Source organism: Vigna radiata, chromosome 7, assembly GCF_000741045.1.
Source record: "Vigna radiata var. radiata cultivar VC1973A chromosome 7, Vradiata_ver6, whole genome shotgun sequence".
NCBI lineage: Eukaryota > Viridiplantae > Streptophyta > Magnoliopsida > Fabales > Fabaceae > Vigna > Vigna radiata.
In genome coordinates, this window is record NC_028357.1 from 5,548,710 (window position 1) to 5,574,305 (window position 25,596).

Below are 25,596 nucleotides of genomic sequence, written 5' to 3' on the forward strand. Positions count from 1 at the left end.
TCAGAAAGATTTTGATATTAGTGGAATCAAAATTTTTGGTTGCCTTTGTTATGTCAGCACCCTTCAAGCTAATAAGAAGAAACTTGATCCCCATGCCAAGTCTAGTTTCTTTCTTGGGATCCATCCTACTACCAAGGTTACATTACTTATGATCTTGACAAACATGATATTAAAATATTTAGAAATGTTATCTTTTATGAAAATGATTTTCCTAACATAAACTCTACCACTACTGATAATCTGTATGTTCCTTTACCTTTGAGTAATAATCAAATTTCTTATTATTATGAAACTTTTACTTCTGACAATTCCTCTAATTCTGAAAACCATGTTGAAGACAATATAGAGAATGACACTCATTCCCCGATGCGGTCCACTAGAGTAAGAAAACCCCCTACATATTTAAAAGACTTTCAAATATCTTCCTATAGCAACACTAACACTAAATACCCTATTGATCATGTTCTAACATTTGATAGAATATGTACTGCATATAGAACTTTTATTTCTCCCCTAGAGAGTATTGCAAATGCACAAGACGACAAACAAGCCATACAATATCAACATTGGCATCTGCCATGCAAGAAGAAATTACTGCATTAGAGCAAAATCATACGTGGACCATCACTACTCTTCCCCCAAATAAAAAAGCTATAGGATGCAAATGGGTTTACAAGAACAAACGCAAAACTGATGGCACAATAGATAGATTCAAGGTTCGCCTCGTAGCAAAAGGGTACACTCAAATGGACAACATTGACTACTTTGACACTTTCCCCCCTGTGGTGAAACTCACTAGCGTGCGCCTTATCATATCCCTTGCCTCTGCACAAAACTGACATCTATGGATTAGATGTTAATAATGCCTTCTTACATGGTGACTTGCATGAAGAAGTCTACATGCAATTACCACTATGAGTTACTACAATAGGTACTAACCAAGCTTGCCTCCTCCACAAATCCCTCTACGGTTTGAAACAAGCTAGTCGTCAATGGTATGATAAATTATCCTCTATTCTCTTCTCTCAAGACTTTACACAAACATCAGGTGATCATACTCTCTTTACCAAACACAATGGTGATAACATTACTATCATGCTTGCCTACGTTGATGATATAATATTGACAGGAAATGACATCGATGACATTAATCACATTACCAACATGCTTAATGATCGCTTTAAAATTAAAAATCTTGGTAACTTGTCTTACTTTTTAGGTTTCGAGGTGGCACGAAGCAGCAAAGGTATCAATCTTTCCAGCGCAAGTATGCTTTGGATCTTCTCAATGAAACAGGGATGCTTGATGCTGCTCCTATCAGCACACAATTGAATTTCTCTACCAAAGTATCCTCCCAAGGTGATTCTGTTGAAGATCTTGTTGCCTTCAAAAGATTAATCGGGAGGCTTATCTACCTCACCAATACTCATCCTGATATTGCCTATGCGATCCACCGTTTAAGCCAACACCTTGCTTCCCCAACTAAGTTTCATCATCAAGCTGCTTTTAGAATCCTGCACTAACTTTGACTTTATTTTTTATTTTTTTATTTTTATTTTTATTTACCTACCCTTATTTTTATTATTTTTATTAGTTTTTGTTTTGAGTCATTTGTTTTTTTCTTCTACTAACATTGTTTTGCGTCATTTGAAATATGAAGTTTGTGGATCCTCACCTTATAGGCTAGGGTGAGCGTAGTGGCCCATTTACCTTTGATGCAGAGTATAACAGACAAGTTTAATTCTGAGTAGTAATAGGCTGGCTTGTGGTAGGGTAGGAAGAGGTCGATTTGTGCCCAGGTACAAAGAGGCTGGTTTATCGCTAGGTAGGAAAATTCTGGCTTGTGTTTGGGTAGGAAGAGGTCGGCTTATGATTGGATAGGAAGAAGTTGGCTTCTAACTGGGTAGGAAGAGGTCGACTTGTAGCCGAGTAGGGAGAGGCCAACTTATAGTTGGTTAAGAAGAGGTCGGCTTGTGGTCGAGTACGAACAGACCGACTTTTAGCTGAGTACAGACAAATTAATTTGTGGTTGAGTAACATAGATTATGTACAGTACACCAATCTCCCAGTCTTCTGATGACTTGAAGAAATGTAAAACACTTAAATAAAATAATTTTAACTGACCATATGTTAATTTATAAAACATTATACCAATAATAGATATTGAATAATTGTCCAGTACCAAAAGAATAAATGTAAAGAAAAAAAAAATACAAAATAAATATAAAGAAAAGAAAAAAAAAATATATTTAGTAACGATCATAAAAATATATAATAAACTCTTTTTGTCAAAATATACTAATTACATTTTGTAAATTAATAAGTAGTAAACTTTGAATCAATTATTTTTCCTTTTTAAGAAAATCAAGTTTAAGCTCTTGACCATGAAATGCTCAATTTTATTCAAATTCCAATTTACATATTATTCACATTAATACAATACAACTGAAAGTTATAAATAAAAAAGAAAAATAAATATAAATAATTTAGTGGTTCTGGTTCTTCATAAAAAAGGAAAAAGTCTCTTCAACAACTTTTTTTGACAACACATACGTGACAATTTATAATTCGTTCGTGTCAAATATTTTTTCAAAATAAATTCAAACATACCAATAAAATTTATCAAAAAGTTGTTAAAATATCATTATGACAAACATTGGTCGGGGGTGGAGATGGTCAACTTTCTAGGGCTATTATGTTGGTAAGGTAAGGTTAAAAGTCATTCTCGTTCCTCAAATTCTACTTTTTAATATCTTCGCATCTCATAGTAAAACTTCAATTACTAATAGATGGGTGATTAAGTAATATCATGTAACTTTTTTATGGGACAATGCTTGCCATATATTAAGTTGACCATCTCCACGCCAACCAATGCTTCCCATATATTCTGCATGCACATTATAACAATCACACAAACTAACAACTTTCTTCTCCATTGCCTTCCGCCATGGATTCCGGTTCTACCGAAGTAGCCTTTGATTTCTCACCCTTTCTCATAATAAAAAAAGACGGTAGCGTCCAGAGACTTGCCGGCTGCGACGTCGCCCCGCCGTGTTTCGATACCGAAACAAACGTGGAATCCAAAGACATCGTAATCTCGAAAGACGACGACGTATCAGCCAGGATATTTATTCCCAAAGTCACTGATCAAACCCAAAAGCTTCCTCTCCTAGTCTACTTCCATGGTGGGGGCTTCTGCATAGAAACACCATACTCTCCTCCTTACCATAGATTCCTCAACTCGCTTGTTTCCAAGGCCCACATTTTTGCTGTATCTGTTCATTACAGAAGAGCCCCAGAGCACCCCCTTCCCATTGCCTATGAAGATTCATGGACCTCCCTCAAGTGGGTGGCGTCCCATTTCGACGGAAACGGCCCCGAGGAGTGCCTCAATCGTCACGTTGATTTCGGGAAGGTTTTCTACGGTGGGGACAGTGCGGGAGCAAACATTGCACATAACATGTGTGTTCGGGCGGGGATCCACGGGCTTCCGGGTCTTAACGTTGAGGGAATTGTTTTGGTGCATCCCTACTTTTGGGGCGTGGAGCGAATTGGAAGTGAGAGCCAAAAGCCTGAACATCTTGCAGCGGTGGATAATTTGTGGCGTTTTGTTTGTCCCACCTCGACAGGATCCGACGACCCGTTGATCAACCCGGCTACGGATCCGAATCTGGCAAAGCTAGCTTGCAGGAGAGTGATGATCTTTGTTGCTGAGAATGATTTGATGAAGGATCGGGGTTGGTATTACAAGGAGTTGGTAGAGAAGTGTGGGTGGCAGGGTGTTGCAGAGGTTATGGAGGCGAAAGGAGAAAACCACGTGTTTCACTTGTTCAATCCACATTCTGACAACGCTGTCTCCCTGCTCAGTCGATTTGTTTCTTTTATCAACCATAGTAGTTAATAGTTAACTTTGCCTGCAAAACTTAGGAATTAATTAGCAGACAATTTTTCATGCTTACTTGCAATAATATTGTAGAAAATTAGAAAACAAAAAATAAAAATAAAAATTGACGGTTTGAAAAGAAATTTATACCAGTCAGCTATTGTGTTGTTAATCATTAGATTCTTAATTTTGAATTATTTGTTATTCGGATCTTTTAATTTAACTATTTATAGTTTTTACTACTTTAAACATTACAGTGCGAGGTTGGAAACACATGATATTCTCGTCACTTATATGGACATGTTGCAAATGCAATATTTATTAAATATGTTTTTATAACTGAAAATTGAACCCAAGTGTTACAGGGTTCAAAAGTGTATTGTATATGTAGGTGAATATCCTTTGGCTTTGCCAACAATGATGTCTTCTTAGGACTATCGGTTACATAACACATGTTATATCTAGTGAAGGTTAATAGCGGTTTGTCAAAGGCTGAGCAACTGCCTACTAAACACTGACAACTGCTCGCCAAAAGTCAACATTTATTTACTAAAGAATAAATACAATGCATGTTACATGTCGAACGTTGAATGATGTGTACTCCCTGCCAAAGATCAAGTGTTGTCTCACGATGGACGTATGCCTCTTAGGGTTAAGGGTTACCAACTATAATTTGGTGTAAGACCTAAGAATCTAATGCTAGAAACCCAACTTTCTGCTCTTCATACTTTGCCTCTGTAACACTGAGATCATTGTTGCTACAATCATGACATACGTGGTAATGAAGGAGATCGAAGACACGACACTGTGTCTCGGCGTCAATTTCTTCGTTTTTGATCATGACTCTATTTGTCTTCCTTTCGGCGAAACTGGCGGAATTCTCAAGTGTCTATTTTGTGTTTTTAAATTTATTTTGTTCTGGCCATTGAACTGAAACCCTAGGTAGCAATGTTTTTATGCTCCATTTTTTTTTTCTTGCTTCATTTAGTCTATGGCAAAAAAATCCGCACTTGCGAATATCTGCAAATAAAATCCGTGACGGATAATTGATACCTGCGAATATTTATTACCCGAAACCCGCGGATAGCGGGTATTTTAATACCGCTTATAAACGGTCGGGTGCGGATATTATACTATCCGTATCCGCGGATATCCGCTATCCGCAAAAACTAAAAAGAAAAATTTAATTTTTATTTTATTAAATTTAATTTAATTAAAATTAACATTAATTTATATTTTAGAAAGTTAAATTTAATTAAAATTGTACTATAAGAAGTATATCAATCGGAATTAATTATCATTTATGGACAATTAACCGGTATTAATAGGTCAAATTGCCTTACTCTTTACTAAAGATACGATATTGATTATTGATGATTGAGTTTGATTGCCTAAATATATATTGCATTAATTAATTAAAAGGTCAGATTGTCTTACTCTTTACAAAATATACAGTATTAATTATTGATTATTAGGTTTGATTGCCTAAAAATCTACTGCACTAATGGTTAATTAATGGACTTGTCTGCCAAAGGCTATATAGTAGGTACAATCTTCCTCTTCAATTCTAATAAAATTTAGACCTTATTATATCTTGAGCGTCGGGGTGTCTTCTACACGTCAACAACCCATCGGAGTAGATGGCATTCTCAGGAAAGATTCAAGATCAAAAGAGAACAAAGCAAAGAAAGACGACTGACCCTCAGACCAATTCAACCGAAACAAAAATAAATTTTAATTTATATTTAATTTAATTTATATTATATTTTATATATTTTTTGTAATTCTATTTAAATTTTATTTTAATAATTTATAAAAATATATTTTTTTAAATATTTGCGGGTATCCGCGGATATTTTTTAAGTAGGTATCCGTGAGGGTAGTGGGTGGATTTTTTTTATCTGGTCGGGTTGCGGGTAGGCACTATCATGCCCGATCCGACCTGTTGTCATCCCTAATTTAGCCTTTATTTACTTGAATGGATTTGGAGGAGAGTGATTGAATGAATTTGGAGGAAAGTGATTTGATGAATTCGAGAGGATTTAGGGGGTGTTCTTTTGGATGGATTTGAAGGAGATGATTTGGAGGTGATGATTTGAATGGATTTGAGTGGATTTGAGAGTAATTTTTTTGTTGTTTTTTTGAGTAGATTTGTGGGTAATTGAGAGTGAATTTGAAAGTGAAGTTTGTGAGAATTAGTGTAGAAATTGATTGATGTGACAGTTTTAAAAAAATGGTTTAATTGATAGAAATTAAAGATTACCAAAATGCCCCTAAGTATTAAAATAATATAAAATGATAATTATTAATGTTATATTTAATTGTAAAAATGTTTATAAAGAGAAAAAAATAAAAATTAATTTTTAAAATATAAAAAAAAATGGCAATTTAGTAAATTAAAATAATAATAGTAATAAGTATTATTATTAATATTATTAATATTATTATTATAAAGAGAAAAAAATCATTATTATGATTATTATTAATTATTATTATTACTATTATTAATTATTATCATTATTATTAATTATTATCATTAATATTATTATTAATTATTATTATTATTAGTTATTATTATTATTATTATTAATTATTATCATTAATATTATTAATTATTATTATTATTATTATTATTATTATTATTATTATTACTATTATTAATTATTATCATTAATATTAAAATGAAACCCATTTCTTCTTCTCCTATCATCACGGCAGTGCACACCATCAATGACCTCTGCATCTTACGTTGGAGGAAACACCCACATGGGTAGTGGCTGCAATTTGCGCAGTCTTCGTCATTCTCTCTGTTAATTGAACAAGAAATCCATTTATTTGAAAAGGTTATTTTTGTTCTGGTTTTTTTAACTTGTTATAAACTATAAACTGCTATGCGAAATTGGATTGGATCATGGCCAAGTTATTCGTTAATTCTCACTCTCAGTGGTTTAGAAAACGACATAAGAAAGCCATGAGTGAAGCCATTATTCTACCTAATTTGTTTCCATAAAAAAGGAATAACGAAAATGGCGTTGCTCTACAGATGAAGAAATAGAATGCTTGGGAAGCTGAAACATCCTCTCTCGAGTATCAATTTACAAATGGTAAGACATCTTCATGAGCTTCTGAAAAAGTGAAGATGTTAGAGTCATGATGATTTCAATGTTAATATTTTGTTGTGAACACACCTTCATCCTCTGCGACCTTCTCCTCAACCCCAAAGCCACCATTGCTTCCATGGAAGGCCAAGAACATGTTAACCGCATCAGCCCATGCACATTGACAGCGGCACATAATTGAATAAACATTGCCTGGAACCGGATACCCCAAGTTCGTAACCGAATACGTCTCCTTTGCAACTTCTTCTAAATACTGGAACCGGATATGGTATTCTGTGGAACCGAATACATGCCCATGAAGATCTCTTCTTCAACCGCTGCTTCAAACTTTCCTCATCTCCATGCAGTTGCATCTCATCACCAACCGCGTTCTTCCTCATCCATTAACCACTCTCTTTGTCTTCAGCTCCAGAGTATTCACCTTCAGGATCTCCTTCGATACCAGCTAGATCGCATCAGAGTTGTGCTTCACTCGCATTTTTCGCTTCTTCGAGCTCCGGCGGAAGCATAGGAGGATCAGGAGCACTGCAACCGGTGACTGCAACTGGATACAACACAGAGGTGGCATTCGCAGAACTAGATACAACACAGAGGTGCCTCGTGAAACAGTAGATGCTTTTTTATATTTACTCGTTCATGGCTGAATAATGTGATAGAAATTTTAATAATGGTACAGGGACATGTAAGTCTTTTCCACCTAAATCAGCGCAAATCGTTTCGAATTGGCGAGATGCTCTGAACAGTGAAATCTCACAAATCTTCGCTTTTCCATCCTTACAAATCAGCTCAAACGAACACGAAAATATCCTAAATCCATCTTCGACAATTCTCGTGAACAGCAAATTCCGTTCATGCGAACAGAGGCTTAAAGATAAATTTGTTTGTTGTTCATTTGAGTGGATTAGGAGGTAAATGAAAGTGGATTTGGAGGTAAATGAGAGTGGATTTGGAAGTAAAGTTTGTGAGAATTAGTGTAGGATTTGATTGATGTGACAGATTAAAAAAAATTTACTTCCAAATCCATTCTTACCTCTAAATTCACTCAAATAAACAACAAAAAAATTTACCTTTAAATCCTCTCAAATCCATTCAATCACTTTCCTAAATCCATTCAAGTGAACAAGGCATTAGTGACATCCTTATCATCGACAACCCTTTAGCCGACAATGTCGAGTTCGAGATTGTGAGATTTTTTAATGATCTGGTGTTATTCTTTTTGTGAGATTGTGAAGACTTTTTCTTTAGGTTTTGTGACTCTTGGCAAATCATCCATAATTTGGGATTGCATTGATGACTCCTGATAGGAAAGCAGGGCAACCAATCTCTTCTATATTCCCACATCTGAGCACTCCGATATGGTTGGTTTCAAGAATGATAATATGTATAGAGATATTTTTGTTAATTTTTTGTTATTTTTTATTGAGGTTGTCGTGAGCTATCTGTTTTTCTTCTTCTAAGTAAGATTAACATACCTTTTTTATGAGGATCATGGAGGTTGTTGTTATTCATAATCATCATTTTCTTGAACAATCCTCTAGGCGTCATTTGAAATATGGATGTTGATGTATTGTCATGTAAATTAAATTATTTGAACTTAACCCATCTTTACAAGACTTGCCAGATTTGATTGTAGTAAAGGATGCAGAGACTTTTATGATGTGGATGCCTTCACTGTTTATGAATTTGACATGTCAACATTTATATCTTTTCAAGTGTTCATGTATATAATATATGAGAAGATTGAGTCTCAAGTTAAAACCTCTTTCTCGTTTTGTAATTTGGTTTTAATGCATGAATTAATCTAGTTATTTCTATCTAGAAAGAAGTTGTATATGGATTGACAGAGGTTTTAAGGGAGAAAATAAAGAATGCACGTCTAGTTGTCAATCCTTATTGTTATCCAACTTTTGCTCAACTTCCCCTTGTCCCATTTAAAAAGGCAAAGATGTTTACTTTACATTGAACAATGCATATTTTGAAAAGAAGTGAATTTTCCTTTCAAGAAAAGATTGTCTCATTAAAATGCAAATAATGGTATAAATTTATGCTTTAAAGATTTTGTTCTGTGAGTTGTATCTACTAGTCTTTTCTTTACCTTGTGGCTTGAAATTTATGGTCTAGGATGTTAAGCTTGATAGGTACCGTTCACTTTAAACATATTTCTATGGTGCTTAATTCATGGTCTTTTCAAGCTAATTTTCAGATATGTGGAGGAACTAGATAACTCTCATATAATGACTAGATTTTAGTAGCTCTTTTTTTTTTTTGCCCATTTTTTTTCCATTTTGTGGATTTCTTATCCTTCAACCTTTTGTTCACCTGATCATGTTTTATTCCACGAAAAAAATTAAAGTGTTTCTTGATTTCTATCATTAGGAAAATCCTTTATTAAAACTTTTTTGTTGTTTTTGAACATTAAGCATTTAATGTCATTTAATACTTACTCAGAATAATAAAGTGCTTTTTTATTTTCTACTGTTAGGTAACATTTTCCAATTAAGCTCTTTTCTCTAAGGATACCAATCGTGGATAAATACTTTGTCGTTAGACGAGGTATTGATTAAGCTCATGGTATCGTTTAGTCAAGTAAACAATTCTTCTATTTTTGTCTCTTTCTAGACGGATAGTGTTTAGCTTGTTTAAGCTTTCTTTTGTATCTTATTTTTTTGTATTTAAAAAGGTTTTGTCAGAGACAATTTCTCGACCTGTTCTGTTTTCGAGAGCTTTACTGAATACCTTTTTCAGGTATGATAAGCATCAAGCATTTAGTTTCAACTCTCTTAGACACTTTAGGCATAACATCGTTTAGTCGTGTGTATGGGTATTTTGACCTAGATGCTTTTCTATTTCCCGAGAACCTAAGTGTCTATCTAAGTTTTTATGTTAGGAATTCTGCTTTTAGGTTTTGTGTGATTGGGATTCAGGCTCTAAGTCTTGTGTTTTCTTCCTAAGTCATTTTTGGATTATTATCTCGTTTTAATGTTATTTGATTAAACTTCAAAACATGAGATCATTTATGCGCATGGACGATTTTGTCTTAACAATCTCCCACTTTTTTATGTTTAACAAATACACATTTAAATGATATAATCATTCTTAGCTTAACATTTGACGTCTTGTGGACTATGTGTCCTAGAAGATTGACTCTATGCTATATCAACACTATATGAACACACTGAACATGTTGAATCAAAAATTCATTCAATGCTTCTCATACCAATAAAGGTTATTAGATGGTTAAGTCTATCTTCAACTAATGGCTTAGTGAAGATGTCAGCAAGTTGATCTTATATGTTTACATATTGTAAGTCAATGGTACCTTTGCTAACATGATCACATATGAAGTGATGCTTGACTTCAATATGCTTAACGCGTTAATCCAATGTAGGAAATTTAGATAAACTAATTACAACATTATTATCACTATAGATAGGAATTGTACCTTGAACATGATTGTACTCTTCTAGTTGATTTTTGATCAACAAAAGTTGAGAGCAGTAGTGTGCAACATATATATACTTAACTTCAGCCGTTGACAACGCAATTGTGTTGTGCTTCTTACTCAACCATGGTACTAGGTTTCTTCCAAGGAAGTGGTAATATCCACTTGTAATTTTCTATTCGACCTTATCACTAGCAAAATCGGCATCATAGTATCCTTCAAGATTAAAACTCTCACTTCTTTTGTAGCACAAACCAAGAAATGTTGTTCCTTTTAGATATCGAAATATGTGTTTAACAACACTAAGATAGGTTTCTCTAGGATCTGACTAAAATCTCGCACAAAGACAAATACTTAACATAATGTCAGGTCTAGACGCGATGAAATACAAAAGTGAATCTATCATTTGATGATAAAGAGTGTTGTCCACTTTTGTTGAACTTTCATCTAGCCCTAAGCTGGTTGTTGGATGCATTGGAGTTTTCATCTCCTTGATGTCATCTATTTCAAACTTTTTTAGCAGCTCCTTGATATACTTGGTTTGATGTATGTATATAGCGTCATCTTTTTGCTTGGTTTGTAGTCCAAGAAATAATTTTAGCTTGTTCATCATACTCATCTCAAATTCTTCTTGCATCATGATTGAGAAGTCTTAACACAATTTTTTTATTAGTAGCACCAAAGATAATGTCATGAACATATATTTGAATGACAATGAAGTGGACTTGACATTAGAGCGTGGTGTCTACTTGACCTCTCTTGAAACCATTTTCTATAAGGAAGAGACTTAACCTTTCATACCAAGCTGTGGGGGCTTGTTTTAATCCATATAAAGCTTTGTTTAGTCTGAAAATGTGTGTGGGATTGGTTTGGCATTCAAATCCAGGAAGTTGTTCCACGTACCTTAATATCGTCGTTTAAGAATTGGGTATAACTTACATCCACTGAACTAGTATAAAAACAAGTCTTCTTCCTTGTTATTTGTTTTACAATTTTTCTGAATGCTTTATAAAAACTTTTAAGTGTTCAACACCATGTGCACATCATTTAACCCCTGCAAACAACATCTAGCACTTGATTGCAAAAGTTTTAAACTCCATTCAACCCCCCCCCCCCCCCCCCCATTTTCTAGAGTTTACTTGTGATTTCATGGTGTATATTATGTTGAATAGAGCTTAGGTCTGAGTGCAAAATGTTTTTTTTTGGAAATGTGACCCAATGATGTTATTATGTGAATTATGTGAATGAAAAAGGAAGGAGTTTCTAGTATTGATGGTGATGATTTCCAAATTTCAGTTTGAAATTGTGATTAGAAAGTATGGTTAATTTATTTATTATATGGATGTGGTTAACTCTTAGAAGAATTTCCATATTGTCTAATGTTAGGGCATGTATTGAGTGAAAGTCTTGATTGTGATGTCATCTTAACTCTACTAAATTCATAGACTCATATAGAAAACAAAGTTTAGGCTATAAGAGTTGAAGGAGGTTTCTATAAGATTTGTTAGAGAGAATCATTTTGGTGATGTTATAGTAAATTAACCCTTTCATGGTATATGTGTGCCAAGTGGAGCCATAACAAATACTTTTTGTCAAATCCACTAAATGTGTATCAAGTCGAGCCATAACAATTATTTTTCTTGAATTCACTATACTGAGATTTCATGACAAGTGAAGGACTTCACACATATTTGGCTCAATACATATATTCCATAATTGAGTCTAGTTTTATTTGTATTAATGTACTAATGATTGATTGTTTGGTATTTGATGATATTTTGTTGTATATTAGGTAGTTGATTTATTGAATAATAAACTGAATCATGAATATCTTATTAAAAGATGAAATGTATGAGATGAAATGAATGATAAAATTTTATGAAAAGAATAAGCTTATCCTTATATTTGTTTATTGTGATTGCCCACATGTTATGATCTTATGTTATAAGTGACTTGATGATCATATAAGTGGAAGAGATGAACAATATAAGACTCTTTAGAAAATTTGTAAGATGTAGTAGCATAATAATTTTATATGTACATTTCTATTGTTGTATTTCTTTCCATACTCGAATAAATTTTAATTTTCACAAAATTTTCTTTAATTTACATATAATTAAGATTGTAAATATTAAATATATATTATGTTATTGTTTATACTTAATATCTAATGTGTAATATTTTAAAGGTTAAAACCTTCGTTTGGCCCTCATATTTGTATGACAATCTCAATTTGGTCATCATATTTTTTTTTGTCTCAATTTGGTCATCATATTTTTTTTTGTCTCAATTTGGTCCTATAATTTGTAAAAATGAGACAATTAAGCCCTCACCGTTAACTAATGAGTAACACCGTTTGTTACTGATGACGTGGTAGACAGAGAATTGACTGACTTGTAAATGATTTAAATATGTGTATTTTAATGTAAAAAAAAGCTTATGACGTGGAATATGGTTTTATAACGTGGAATTTATTATTTAATTTATTATTAAGTTTTGAAGAATCTCAAAAATCCCCAAATAGTCTCCTCGTGCGTCCCCAACAGCTGCAGATTTGCCTCCATGATCGATGGTAACACCTGTAGAATCTCAATCCTCTCTGTAATTTCCCAACTATCCTCTCAGTAATTTCACTTTCTTTGTTCAATTCTCACCAATTTTGTTGCTTTTTTGTGCACAATTTGCAGAAAAAAATCAAGAACCAAGAGAGGGCAAATGAGTTTCATCCAAAACCAAGCTTCACCCTCTCACACAGGAATTAGAACTATGGGTATTGAGAAAGTTTGTAACTTTTCCACTGCTTTTGATCTCTGTGTATCTGCATAGCCACTTGGAACATGAATGGCCAAAGAAAAATCTCATTTTCAGGGTTTCTTCCTGAGAGAAACAAAGGGAGCAAGTGCCTTTCTTCCCAAATGGCAACTGCAGCAGAGGTACCCTTTCTCCTCCATGGGGTCGTAACAGTGCTTCCACCACCTTCCTCGGTGAAGCCGGTCTTCATCGTCAGCAGCGAAACGACTGACCGCTCTTGCCGGACGAAAAGTTGTGGTAGAGGACAATCTTGGCTTGTAAAAGCGGCGGCGACGACGATCCCCTCTTCCATGGTCACTACAATGCCGCTTTCACTGTCGGAAATGGCAGCTCCGCTTTCACGATGACCTTGATGGTTTTTGGGTTAAATGATGTCCGCAACGATGAGAGAGGCTAGCGAGGATTTGATTTTGATGGGTAATGGGAGGTTTTGTAGGTATCCATAAAAGAAAGGTGCTTCCCCGTATTAGGGATTTACTGTAATGAGTTTTGTTGATGGAGTTATGGTTGACGGAGGAAGGAGAGAGCTTCTCTCTCACACATGAAGAAGAGAAGAAGAAGGGATGAAATAATTACAGTGCCATCTCAAACACTTTTTATTTAAATAAAAAATTCCACGTAATATAATATGTATACATAAGCATATAATCTATGCGACACATCATCGGTAACAGACAGCGTTACTCATTAGTTAACAGTGAGGGCTTGATTGCCTCATTTTTACAAATTATAGGACCAAATTGAGACAAAAAAAATATGATGACCAAATTGAGATTGCCATACAAAGATGAGGACCAAATGAGGGTTTTAACCTATTTTAAATTAGTAGTTAGTAGTGTAGTCGGTGTTACACTAATATTATATACACCATCAACTAAAATATTTTATTAATAAAAAATTAAAATAATATTAATTATAATATACAAAATAAATTATACAAAGCTTTAGAAATAGTATAATAAATATAAATATTTTTTTTCCAATTTAGTACCTTAATATAAAAAAATGGATTATTATCTAACGCATAAAAATATTTTTGTCAACAAACATTACTAATCACTATTAAATTTACGTTAAATAATAATTTTTATCCTTAACAATTTTTCTTTTAAATAGTATAAAAAGACTTAGCAAAATAGATGTTGCGGAGGATCTAAATACACAGAATAAAACTATTTGCTTACTTGTTAATTAAAGATATTATTTTGAAAGTTGAAAAATAAAAATGAAAAGAAACGAAAGATTGTTTAAATTAAAAAAATAAAAATAAAAGATAGAGAAAAAGTAAAATAAATATTATTTGATTTTTTAATTATATTATAATTTGAATATTATATTTAAATTATTATCATTAATATTGTATACAAAGAAAAAATTATTTATTAAAAATTATAATAACTAAATACTTCTTTTGATTATGTTTTTAAGGATAACGAGTTTCGCATTTTAAGAAGAAAATATTTGCGTTCATATAATATATACTTTTGATTATTTAGTTAATTCATTCTTAACTGTGTTTCCATGCTTCTCCCAACAAAACCTTTATTAATAATGGGATAAGGTAAAAAATAAATAAATAATTAATGATACGATTTCATACACATCGACAAGAGCTGAGAGAAAAACGTGGGACACCCGTATTTTCGTCCTTTTCAATACCGTGTTAGAAATTCAAAGTTTCACTCTTAACAAGAAACTCGTCCTTTTTAACAATTTTATTTTATAATTTTTTTACAACGTCTATGTAATAATTTGTGATTGATTTTTATTTAATATTTTTTTAAATATAAATTTAAACAAATTAATAAAATAATGATACATATTTTAGTGTAAAAAATTGTTAAAATAAATTATTAAAATATTATAATTATTTCTAAAACATTAATATTCCTTTTTAAAACATTCAAAATTTCTTTGTTTGATTTTTCAACATTGAAAATAACGCAGCAAAATCATTGACTCTTAAACTTCTCGTCTAAGTTTTCTTTAATTTTTCAAATCAGTGTGATCTAAAATTTATTTATTATTGTTGTCATTCTTGTTACGTATCATTGAAGAAAGTGTTATGAGCTACTTATTTGTCGTCAATTTTAGGTCGTCCTCTGACAAAGGGATATTTAGATGGTTCTGTTTTATATATTAATAAATTTAAAAAGAAAAGTAAAAGTCTTCTTTATCTTAAAATATCAATATAACAAATAAAAAACAAAAGTTGTATTTATCGTCAATTGTAATTTAAAAAATAAAAAAATTCATATTTATCAATCAAGACTTTTTTAATTAAAAAAATAAATGTTTGAATATGGTGAGTGGGGTCTATGTGAACTTGTTTCCGCATGAGTCCATATCTTTTCTGGTCCAAACCCACCGTTGTTTTCGTCCACAGCACGTGTAGAGAAAAATATAGGATGAAGTTGGTGGGTTATAACAACTTAAAGTTGATGTTTGATATCTTTCCTACCACGATAAATAATGTATAATGATATTTAAACAATATTTTTTTTATTAATATTTGAATATTATCTATGTGTTATTCTATGATTGATTTATGATAGTGTTTATAATTATTATTATTAATTGTGGAGTAAATTTACACTAATCACAGAATGACATGTAAATGATGTTGAAATATTGTCTAAATATTATTATCCATAAATAATTAGGAAAAAGTTATTTTAATAACTCTTTTTTGATAATTTTTTGATAATGCATACGTGATAATTTGTGATTGGTCCGTTTCAAATATTTTTTCAAATATAATTCAAACAGACTATAAAATGATGACACGTGTTCTATTGTCAAAATTGTTAAAAATAGTTATTAAAATGTTAAGACCCAAATAATTAATTATGTTAATATTTTTATTATATATTTATTACTTTTAAGTTAAATTATTAATAATCATTATTATATTATTAAAATAAAGTTACTTCTATTATACTATAATGGGTGTAAAAAGTATAAGTGTTTACTTATGGAGTTTTTCTTTTATAGAAGATGTTTATCTAGGTGAGAAAAAGAATGTGTTTGAGATATTTAACTGAATCTTTCTAAATTTAGAAGTATCTAGGTGAGATTTTTGTGTTCAAAGTGAATAAAAAGTGTATTAGGATATTGAATAATGAGTGAATGTTTTTCGTGGTATTGTCATGTATTTATAATAAAATAAAATAAAAAATTAATAAATTTGTTATAATCTTATGAAATCGTGAATAAAAGGAGTTTAACTGACAACTAATTAAGTAATATTTGAACCTTTTAATGGATAAGTTCATAAGTTTTTATTCTTTGAAATTAGAGTAATTATTTTATTTAAGTTTTTTCGAGGATGAAAGAATTAATGTATCAAATTATTGCAATTAGCTTAGATTGAATGTTTTATAAAAATTTTAGGTTTTATCGTTTCAGACATTTTTATTTGTGCATAATTGTCTCAAATAGATTTTCGTATTTTGAATGTATTCAATTAAGTTCTTTATTACAAAACATTGAATCAATTTGGATCTCGCCGTTAATTGGGATGAACGACGTACAAATTTTATTGACGTGGTAGACTTTGGAGGCCTGAGTGGATATTTTTTATTTACAGTTTTAAAAAACTTTAATTTAATAAAAAACACAACGTTTTAATAAGAGGAAAGTGATTAAAAGTTAGGGATACATAATACTCTACAATTTTTATGATCATTAAGTCACACTTGATAAATAATAGCATGGGATATATAATACATACAACAACAATCTAGAATTCAGAAGATAATAACAAACACTAGAACATTTTGAACATACTTTAGTTGGTACAAAATTGAGGAATGCTTGGAAAATAGTAGAGGAATACTTGGTGGATAGCAGAGTAATGCTTGGTGGACTCAAGTTTGATAACAAATTTCTCTAGCACTAAAATTTTATGGGACCCTATCTACACAACCTACATATGCACAAAAAATAGTAAAAGTGGGCTCACAACATGACAAGGCTACAAATCATATTTTAAGTTCATCATATTTACCAAGTACGTTATGGACATAGCAAGATGGGTTCAAAATTAATAAATGAATAAATAATTGAACAACTTATGCATCAGTTCGGTTCAAAAGGTAATAAACAACAGTTGCATATGCATAATTATTACACTGAAAGCTCTTCAGCAAATACTAACGTAAACTATTTTATTAGAAATCATCATAGTTCAACATTTAAAATCTATAACTAGCATAATTGACTCAATTAAAAGAAGCTTACAAACAGTGGAATGGTGTTATAACCATATACACCGACAAGCATGGCTCAGTCAAGAATAACACAATTAGAAATTTCGTGTAACATCAAAGCTAGTGTAGTCCATTAATTTTTAAACTAAAGCATCCATTCATTTTGAATTTAAAGGCAAGAAAAGGTATATAAAAATAGATAACAAGTGGAGACAAGGTTAAAGTGTATGAGGTGTGACCACTCTCTCACACAAGCACATGACCCAAAGGAAATTAATATGGAAGCACACTCTGAGGTACCAATTACTCAATGAACATGTAGCATAAAGCATATTGATAAACTTACCTCCACCTCAATAACACCCTTGACAATGACAACCCTTAACGAGTAGTTAACCCCACATCACCGCAACGCCCTCCTCATGTCAACATCCATGAACCACCACTAACTCAACAACCATAATGGAATCACGAACCCTAGCCACAAAACCCCTAAACCATCCAACACCCACTTCTTTCAAAGAACCGCCGTCAACGAACCAACTACAACTACTACATGGTCGCTCTTCAAACCGAGTTTAGGAGAGGACACCTTATGAAATTGAATGGAGGGAGGGAACTTCTCAAAACGAAATAAGGAAATTAGGAACGAATGCCCCAAATTTCAAACATAAAGCATTGTGTACATTACCGACGACCAACATTCGTCGGTAAGTTGTCACCAACATATTACCGATAATCAATCTTTATCGGCGGATTCAAGGCTGTCGGTAATATTCCGTTGGTAATCAGGCTTTTTACTCTATTGATTTTAATAATACAAAAAAGTTAACTCAAGGAAAACATATGAACCGCTATTACAATTATCCAAATATAAGATATAATAGCAAATTATATACACAGTCCTACACTACAAGGAGATATATTACACTAAACCAAAAATGTAATATAGTGATGGAATACTACCTGACAAGCCTTCTCTAGTGTCCTCTAATTGTATTTCTTTGTGTTCATTGTATAGTATTTTAGCTTGCATGAAGCATGAGTTACTATAAATACCCAGTTCCACCATTGTATGTTTATTTTTTAGATTAATAAGAATTGAATTTCTGAAACCCAAAATCAATTTCTCTTCGAAAGTCAAGGCTATGGAATCCCAAGGATCCTCCTCTAGCCACCTTCCAAGCACGTTTCCATTTCTCTCATTTTTCCATTGTGCTCCACAAATTCTCACTTTTCTTCTTGTAGGGTTATGTCGATAAAGACACATATTTCTAAGTTGAAGTGCATATTGTGTTGCCTAACTTAAAAAACCTTTTCAAGGTGATAATTAGGATGGACTTTGACCCTATTTGATATAACGATCATGTCATTTGCACACACTTTCCTAATGCTCCTAATGTGATCTTTAAACACTTTGTCTATGAATTTATTGTATGTTGCTCTTTCGTTTTTTAGTCCAAAGAACATGCATTGGTCACAAAAAAAAACTAGATCCTTAGACATAAAAGGTAGTTTTATCCTTATTCGAAGGAGAAAGTGTACTTGATAATTTGATTGTATTCCAAATAAGCATTAAAGAATCCAATTTAAAATTCTTAAAAGGTGAAAACCTGGGTTGAAGCTTCTTAATAAGTAGAAAAAGATTTGGAATTACTCTTTTCTCAACTTTATATAATAAGGAGTCATCTCCAATGAAAGGAAAACAAGAAATTGATTAAGTTGTCAAAATTTTATCAATATTCTCACTTAAAGCTTCTTATATCCTAAGCTTAAAAGAACATTATTTGTATTCATTAACAAACTAGAAAAATATATAGGTTTTATATTCGTCGAAAGACATTAATGTTGTCTACTGAACTATGTGATCCTCTATATCATATTTATTTGTTCAAACATTTTAGCTAAGAATATTTGTTAAAAAAAAAAATACTTAAGTCTCATTCAAGAGTGATTGATTGTATCTAAATAATATTCTGAGTTGTTAGTCAAAAGTAATTGAGTGTTAAAAAATACATGAATTATCTAATTAAAAGTGACTAAGTTTCAAATAATATTATGTTATATATGGATGAAAAATAATTAGTTGGTCAAGAAATAATCATAATCTATAGACTAATTAATGTAAATATATTTGACGTATATCTTTCTTAATATATTTGACGTATATCCTTTCTTTTAAAAACTAGTTTTTATAGAAATTTTGGACAAATCGTCTTCATTTTAAAAACATATATCTTCCTGGATATCATCAAACAGGATTTTGAATTTTTTTTAAATTTGATACACAATTCAATTATTATCATAGATAACTTTGTCCTCATTAGGAAACTTCATCGTCGTATATAAAGTAAATAATATTCCTTATAACTAATTAAACACCTGTTAACCAATAAAGACATTATATAAAATATTAGTCTCTATAGAAATGTATAAGTTTAAAGCTTGTCATAACCTCACTAGTGTCAAATGTTTCTACCAATACAATTTCTCAGGGTATACATTTTCATAAATAAAATTATAATATTATCAAGTATTTATAGATTTTTAAACTTTCAATAAATAAATTAAAGACGGAATAAAATAAAGGGTTAAATATGTTTTTAGTCCCTATGATTTGGGATAATTTTGGTTTTAATCCCTCTTTCAATCTAAGGTACAATTTAGTCCTTCAACTTTATAAAATTATGGTTTTAGTCATTTTTATCAATTTTTTTAACATTATTTGTTGTTTCAAGCACGTTTCATTATAGCATTTGGATTGTTTACAATGTTTGATATATTTTTGCTTCAATGTTAACTGAGAAACGCGTTTGAAACATCAAATAAAGTTAAACAAATCTGGTAAAAAGGAATAAAATCAGAGTTTTCTAAAGTTGTAAGACTAAATTATACCTTAGTAAAAGGACTAAAACCAGAGTTTTCTAAAGTTACACGACGACTAAATTGTACTTTAGTTTGAAAGAGAGACTAAAACCAAAATCGCTCCAAAATATAGGGACGACTAAATTGTACTTTAGTTTGAAAGAGAGACTAAAACCAAAATCGTTCCAAAATATAGGGACTAAAAACATATTTAACCCTACAATAAATGATTAATAGATTTATCGTTATGGAATAGGAAATTATAATATATTATTAATTATAAATTATTAAAAGACCTTAATTAACAATTGATTAGTTAATTGATAATTTAATTGACTTATACATTAATTATAGGATAATGATACTTAAACAATATTTTTCTTACAATATTTAAATATCATCTACGTGTCATTATGTGATTAGTCTATAATGATATTTGTGATTATTATTATTTATTATAAAATAATTTTAAACCAATCATAATAAGACAATTGTCAAAAAAATGTCATTATCTTGATTATTTGTACTTGGTTGATCTATAAAGATTAGTTGAGGGAGTGAATGAGTTAAGACTATTCAGTCCTCATATGTTCAATCCACTGTATATTATACCTACCCTTCTTCTCCAGCCAAACTCAGTTTCTTCAGTATCGCCTTCTTTCTGCCATGGATTCCAGCACCGAAGTAGCCCTCGATTTAACACCCTTTCTAAAAATCTATAAAGACGGTCGCGCCGAGAGAATTTCCGGCTGCGAGGTCGTTCCTGCGGGCGTCGATTCCGCAACAAATGTCCTATCCAATGACTTCGTAATCTCAAAAGACGACGACGTATCGGCCAGGATCTTCACTCCCAAACTAAGCGATCAAAGCCAAAAGCTCCCCCTCCTGGTCTACTTCCACGGTGGGGGGTTCTGCATAGAAACACCGTACTCTCCTCCTTACCATAAATTCCTCAACTCACTTGTTTCCAAGGCCCACATCGTTGCCGTGTCCGTTCACTACAGAAGAGCCCCTGAACATCCCGTTCCCATCGCTCACCAAGATTCCTGGTCTTCGCTCCAATGGGTGGCCTCCCATTTTAACGGAAACGGCCCTGTGGAGTGCCTCAATCGCCACGCTGATTTTGGGAATGTGTTCTTCGCTGGGGACAGTGCGGGAGCAAACATCGCACACCACATGGCTCTACGGGTCGGAATCCACGGCCTTCCGGGTATCAACCTCCAAGGGATTGTGCTGGTTCATCCTTACTTTTGGGGCGTGGAGCGAATCGGTTCTGAGGTCCAAAAGCTCGACCAAGTTCCCATGGTGGATAATTTGTGGAGTTTCAGTTGCCCTGCCTCGACAGGATCCGACGACCCGTTGTTGAACCCGGCTAAGGATCCGAATCTGGGGAAGCTGGCCTCGAAAAGAGTGCTGATCTGTGTTGCTGAGAACGATTTGCTGAAGGATAGGGGTTGGTATTACAAGGAGTTGCTGGAGAATAGTGAGTGGCAAGGTGTTGCTGAGGTGATGGAGGCAAAAGGAGAAGGTCACGTCTTTCATTTGTTCGATCCAGATTCTCACAGCGCTGTTTCCTTGCTCGAACGAATTGCTTCCTTCATCAACAACAGTTAATTGAGGTTTGCAGTTCTGAATTTGCAGGCATCCTTGCTTTACTCGCAGTTAAGAATTTCTCACTTTTCCGTTTTGTTTTATGTCATGGATTTCGTATTCTTCATCATTTTAGATGCTTAATTAAAAACTCTTCCCCTACTTATATAAAAAATATTTAATAAATGAATCTTAAATCTGGTTACTTATATACCAAATAAACTAATAGATGCCTACATTTCTTGCTCCTATTCTTATTTTGTAATTTTTTTTCATTTATAATTTATTAATAAATAGTTATATATGTTTTAACTCCATTCATTTAAGTAAAAATTAAAATTGGTCATTTTTTAAATTTTGAACCAATTTAATTTTTCATATTTAAAATTATGTTGTTTTAGTTCTTTTAATAATATTTTATTAAGTTTATCATATGTTTCGAACATATTTTTCATTTAATATTGAAGCATAAATGTAGCATAAATGTGTCAACCGTGTAAACAACATAATTGTTATATAAAACATCTTTGAAACCTCAAATAAATCTAACAATAGTTAAAAGGACTAAATCCATATATTTCTAAAGTTGAAAGACTAAATTATACCAAAATTTTAAAGATGGATTATTATCAATTTTCACTTAAAATTAAGGAACAAAAATATATTTAATCCATATATAAAATCTTCATTATCATTTTATTTGAAAACAACTTATTAATTCAATTATTGATGATATAAATTATTCTTGATGACTGAAAACTTAGTATTATTAAACATAATTATGCAAATAGTTTTTAAATAGAACTATTAATCAAAATTAATTAACTTAAGTAGTTATATTGATACCGATTTTATTTTGTTTGTTATTGGATAAAGGTATTAAGTGGTTAAGTGAATAGATAGATACACATTAATATAATATTTTTATTTTATATAACAGGGTTATTTGATTTTTTTTTATATATATCTTAGGCAATCTTACATGGACAAATTTATTAATAGAAATATGAGAATAAAATCAAATCTATACAGAAAAAAAAAGATTCTAAAGAAAACATTTTTAAGCATAAGTGATTTGGAAAAATTAAGAGAAACTTTATACGGCATAGAATAATATCATTTATAAGTTATTTTATTTTCTAAATTCTTGATTGTCAATTTATTTACACAAGTATTATTTTTCATTAAAAATATAAGAACACTTAATTTAAACATTTTTTTCAATTTAAGAAACAATTTGTATTGAAAAAAAAAACACCTTGTATTATATAGATGAGTCACTTCGCAATCAAACTTGTTGATATCTAGAGTTGTCAAAACGGATAATCCGACTTGACCCAGCTCACCACGGTTGGTCATTTAGTAAGTCAACCTAATCCAACTCATTTAATAGTGAGCTGAAAAAATTCCCACGAGTTGGTGGGTTAAAGGGACTGACTTACTAGTTCATTTAATTATAAATTTTTTAAAAATAAAATAAAAATTACAATTTTTTTAATTCAAATTTAAATAAGCGTCACACTAAAATAGTGTTAAACTCCACAAATAATTAAAAAGAAGTATCATATATAATTCAATCATAATAAAAAACATGTACAAAAGACAAACAAATATGTTTTTAATATTGATAATTTATAATTTTCTATCTCGAAACATCTTCTTATTTATCACCATCGACAATATAATAAAAAAATGCTAACTAATAATATTGAAACACAAAATAATAAATAATTAAATTAAATTAGGTGGGTTGGTGAGCCTACTCGGCTCACCAAGGGTTCAACGCGGTAAGCCGGGTTCAAGTAAGTCATATTGAAAACTAGCCCGCATAAAAAAATTACATTTTTTTTCAAACCCAACCTGGCTCAAACCCATGGTGAGCCAGGTTGGCCGCAGGTTACAATTCATTTTGACAGCACATTTTTACGCTTAAAAATAATTAAGAAGAAAAATCTAAAGAAAGCATTTTGGGTGTCGCTCCCTCTACCACCCCAAGTGCTCCTGCACCTCCTCACTATTTTCTTTTATTCCAAAAAATACTCTTCACTTCCCCATTATTTATTTTCTGTTAATCAAAAAATACCCTACACTTCTCCATTATCCTCAATAATCTTTCTCTTTCTCTCTCTGCAATAATGGAGCATGCCTCATTATCCTTAACAATCTTTCTCTTTATCTCTCTACATTAATGGAGCATTCATATAACTTACAAGTGCTCCTGCACCTCCTCACTATTTTCCTTTTATTCCAAAAAATACTCTTCACTTCCCCATTATTTATTTTCTGTTAATCAAAAAATACCCTACACTTCTCCATTATCCTCAATAATCTTTCTCTTTCTCTCTCTGCAATAATGGAGCATGTACATGGCTTAGATTTGAACTTGTGATATATTACAAAATATAAAATTCAGAGGAAACTTCAATATTAGTGTTTCTACAACTTCCATTTTATAAACTTAAAAGTTAAATGCAAATAAAAAATAATAAACATAATAATATTAATAGTAAATAATAATAATATGTTATTACTATTATATATTAACTCTATAATGACGAAAGAGCTAAATAAATTCCAAATCTTTAAAAAACAACTTTTCTTTTATATTTTAAGTATTTAATAATATTTTTACATTTTGCAATATATAACAAGTTCAAATCTGAGTCATATGAATGCTCCATTAATGTAGAGAGAGAAAAAGAAAGATTGTTGAGGATCATGGGGAGATTTAGGGTATTTTTGGAATAAAAGAAAATAATGGGGAGATGTAGAATATTTTTGGAATAAAAGAAAATAGTGGGGAGGTGCAGGAACACTTAAGGTGGTGGAGGGAGTAACACCCAAGCATTTTCAACCATAAGTGATTTGGAAAAAATTAAGAGAAAGTTTATACGACACAAAAGAATATCATTTATAAGTTATTTTATTTTCTAAATTCTTGATTGTCAATTTATTTACACAAGTACTATTTTTCATTAAGAATATAAGAACACTTAATTTAAACATTTTTTTCCAAAAACACCTTGTGTTGTATAGAAGAGTCACTCCTTAATCAAACTTGTTGATATCCAACCAACTAAGTATAACACCTTTTTCAAGATGTCACGTGTAATTAATTAAATTAAGAAAAAATGATTTATGATACCATCACGAAATAGAGAAAAATTAAAAAAATTATTTCATGTTTGTGAAAATAATTAAAAACTCGTGTGAAAACAAAGAAAAACATTAGAGAGAGGTTAATAGTGTTTTTAAACTTTTCATAAATGGCATTTAATAAGTTTTCAAATGATTGACATACAAAATATATGTTTAGACGATAATGTTTAAAAAGAGCTTTAAGGAAAATGTTTGAAGGAGCAAAGCAAAAAAGCACAAATTTTATATTATTTCGCTCAACCTAAGTTATGTTTAGTACTACCTTAAGAACTCTTAAGGGGTTTCACTCATCTTCAAAAATATTACACAAGTTTTACCTCTCCAGGTTTAAACGAGTATTCTCACCACTCCTGGTTCACTTTGTGGTGACTATTTTGAAGCTCACTTCTATTATGAGAGGTGGATGTTTCTCTAGTGTACCTTCTTTTATTGGATGACTCAGCTTGTTGTTTTTCTCTCCTTTGTTCCATCACAAACTCAGTAAAAAAATTCTCTAACTTGCTTACTTTTTGTGTA

At 31.5% G+C, this 25,596-nt stretch overlaps 2 protein-coding genes across 2 annotated transcripts; both read left to right on the forward strand.

Annotated features, from left to right (window-relative positions):
• The first annotated feature begins 2,730 nt into the window (after positions 1 to 2,730).
• Positions 2,731 to 3,901, forward strand: LOC106765981 (probable carboxylesterase 7). The gene has a single exon (XM_014650742.2). It carries the CDS (start codon positions 2,948 to 2,950, stop codon positions 3,899 to 3,901), a length of 954 nt encoding a protein of 317 aa, XP_014506228.1. The 5' UTR covers positions 2,731 to 2,947.
• Positions 3,902 to 20,891: 16,990 nt separating this feature from the next.
• LOC106766922 (probable carboxylesterase 12) lies at positions 20,892 to 22,147 on the forward strand. The gene has a single exon (XM_014651712.2). It carries the CDS (start codon positions 20,998 to 21,000, stop codon positions 21,943 to 21,945), a length of 948 nt encoding a protein of 315 aa, XP_014507198.1. The 5' UTR covers positions 20,892 to 20,997; the 3' UTR covers positions 21,946 to 22,147.
• Positions 22,148 to 25,596: the final 3,449 nt, after the last annotated feature.

Bases quoted from the DNA above. Each gene is read 5' to 3' on its own strand.
- LOC106765981 (XM_014650742.2), top strand. From the start codon at position 2,948: ATGGATTCCGGTTCTACCGAAGTAGCCTTTGATTTCTCACCCTTTCTC.
- LOC106766922 (XM_014651712.2), top strand. From the start codon at position 20,998: ATGGATTCCAGCACCGAAGTAGCCCTCGATTTAACACCCTTTCTAAAA.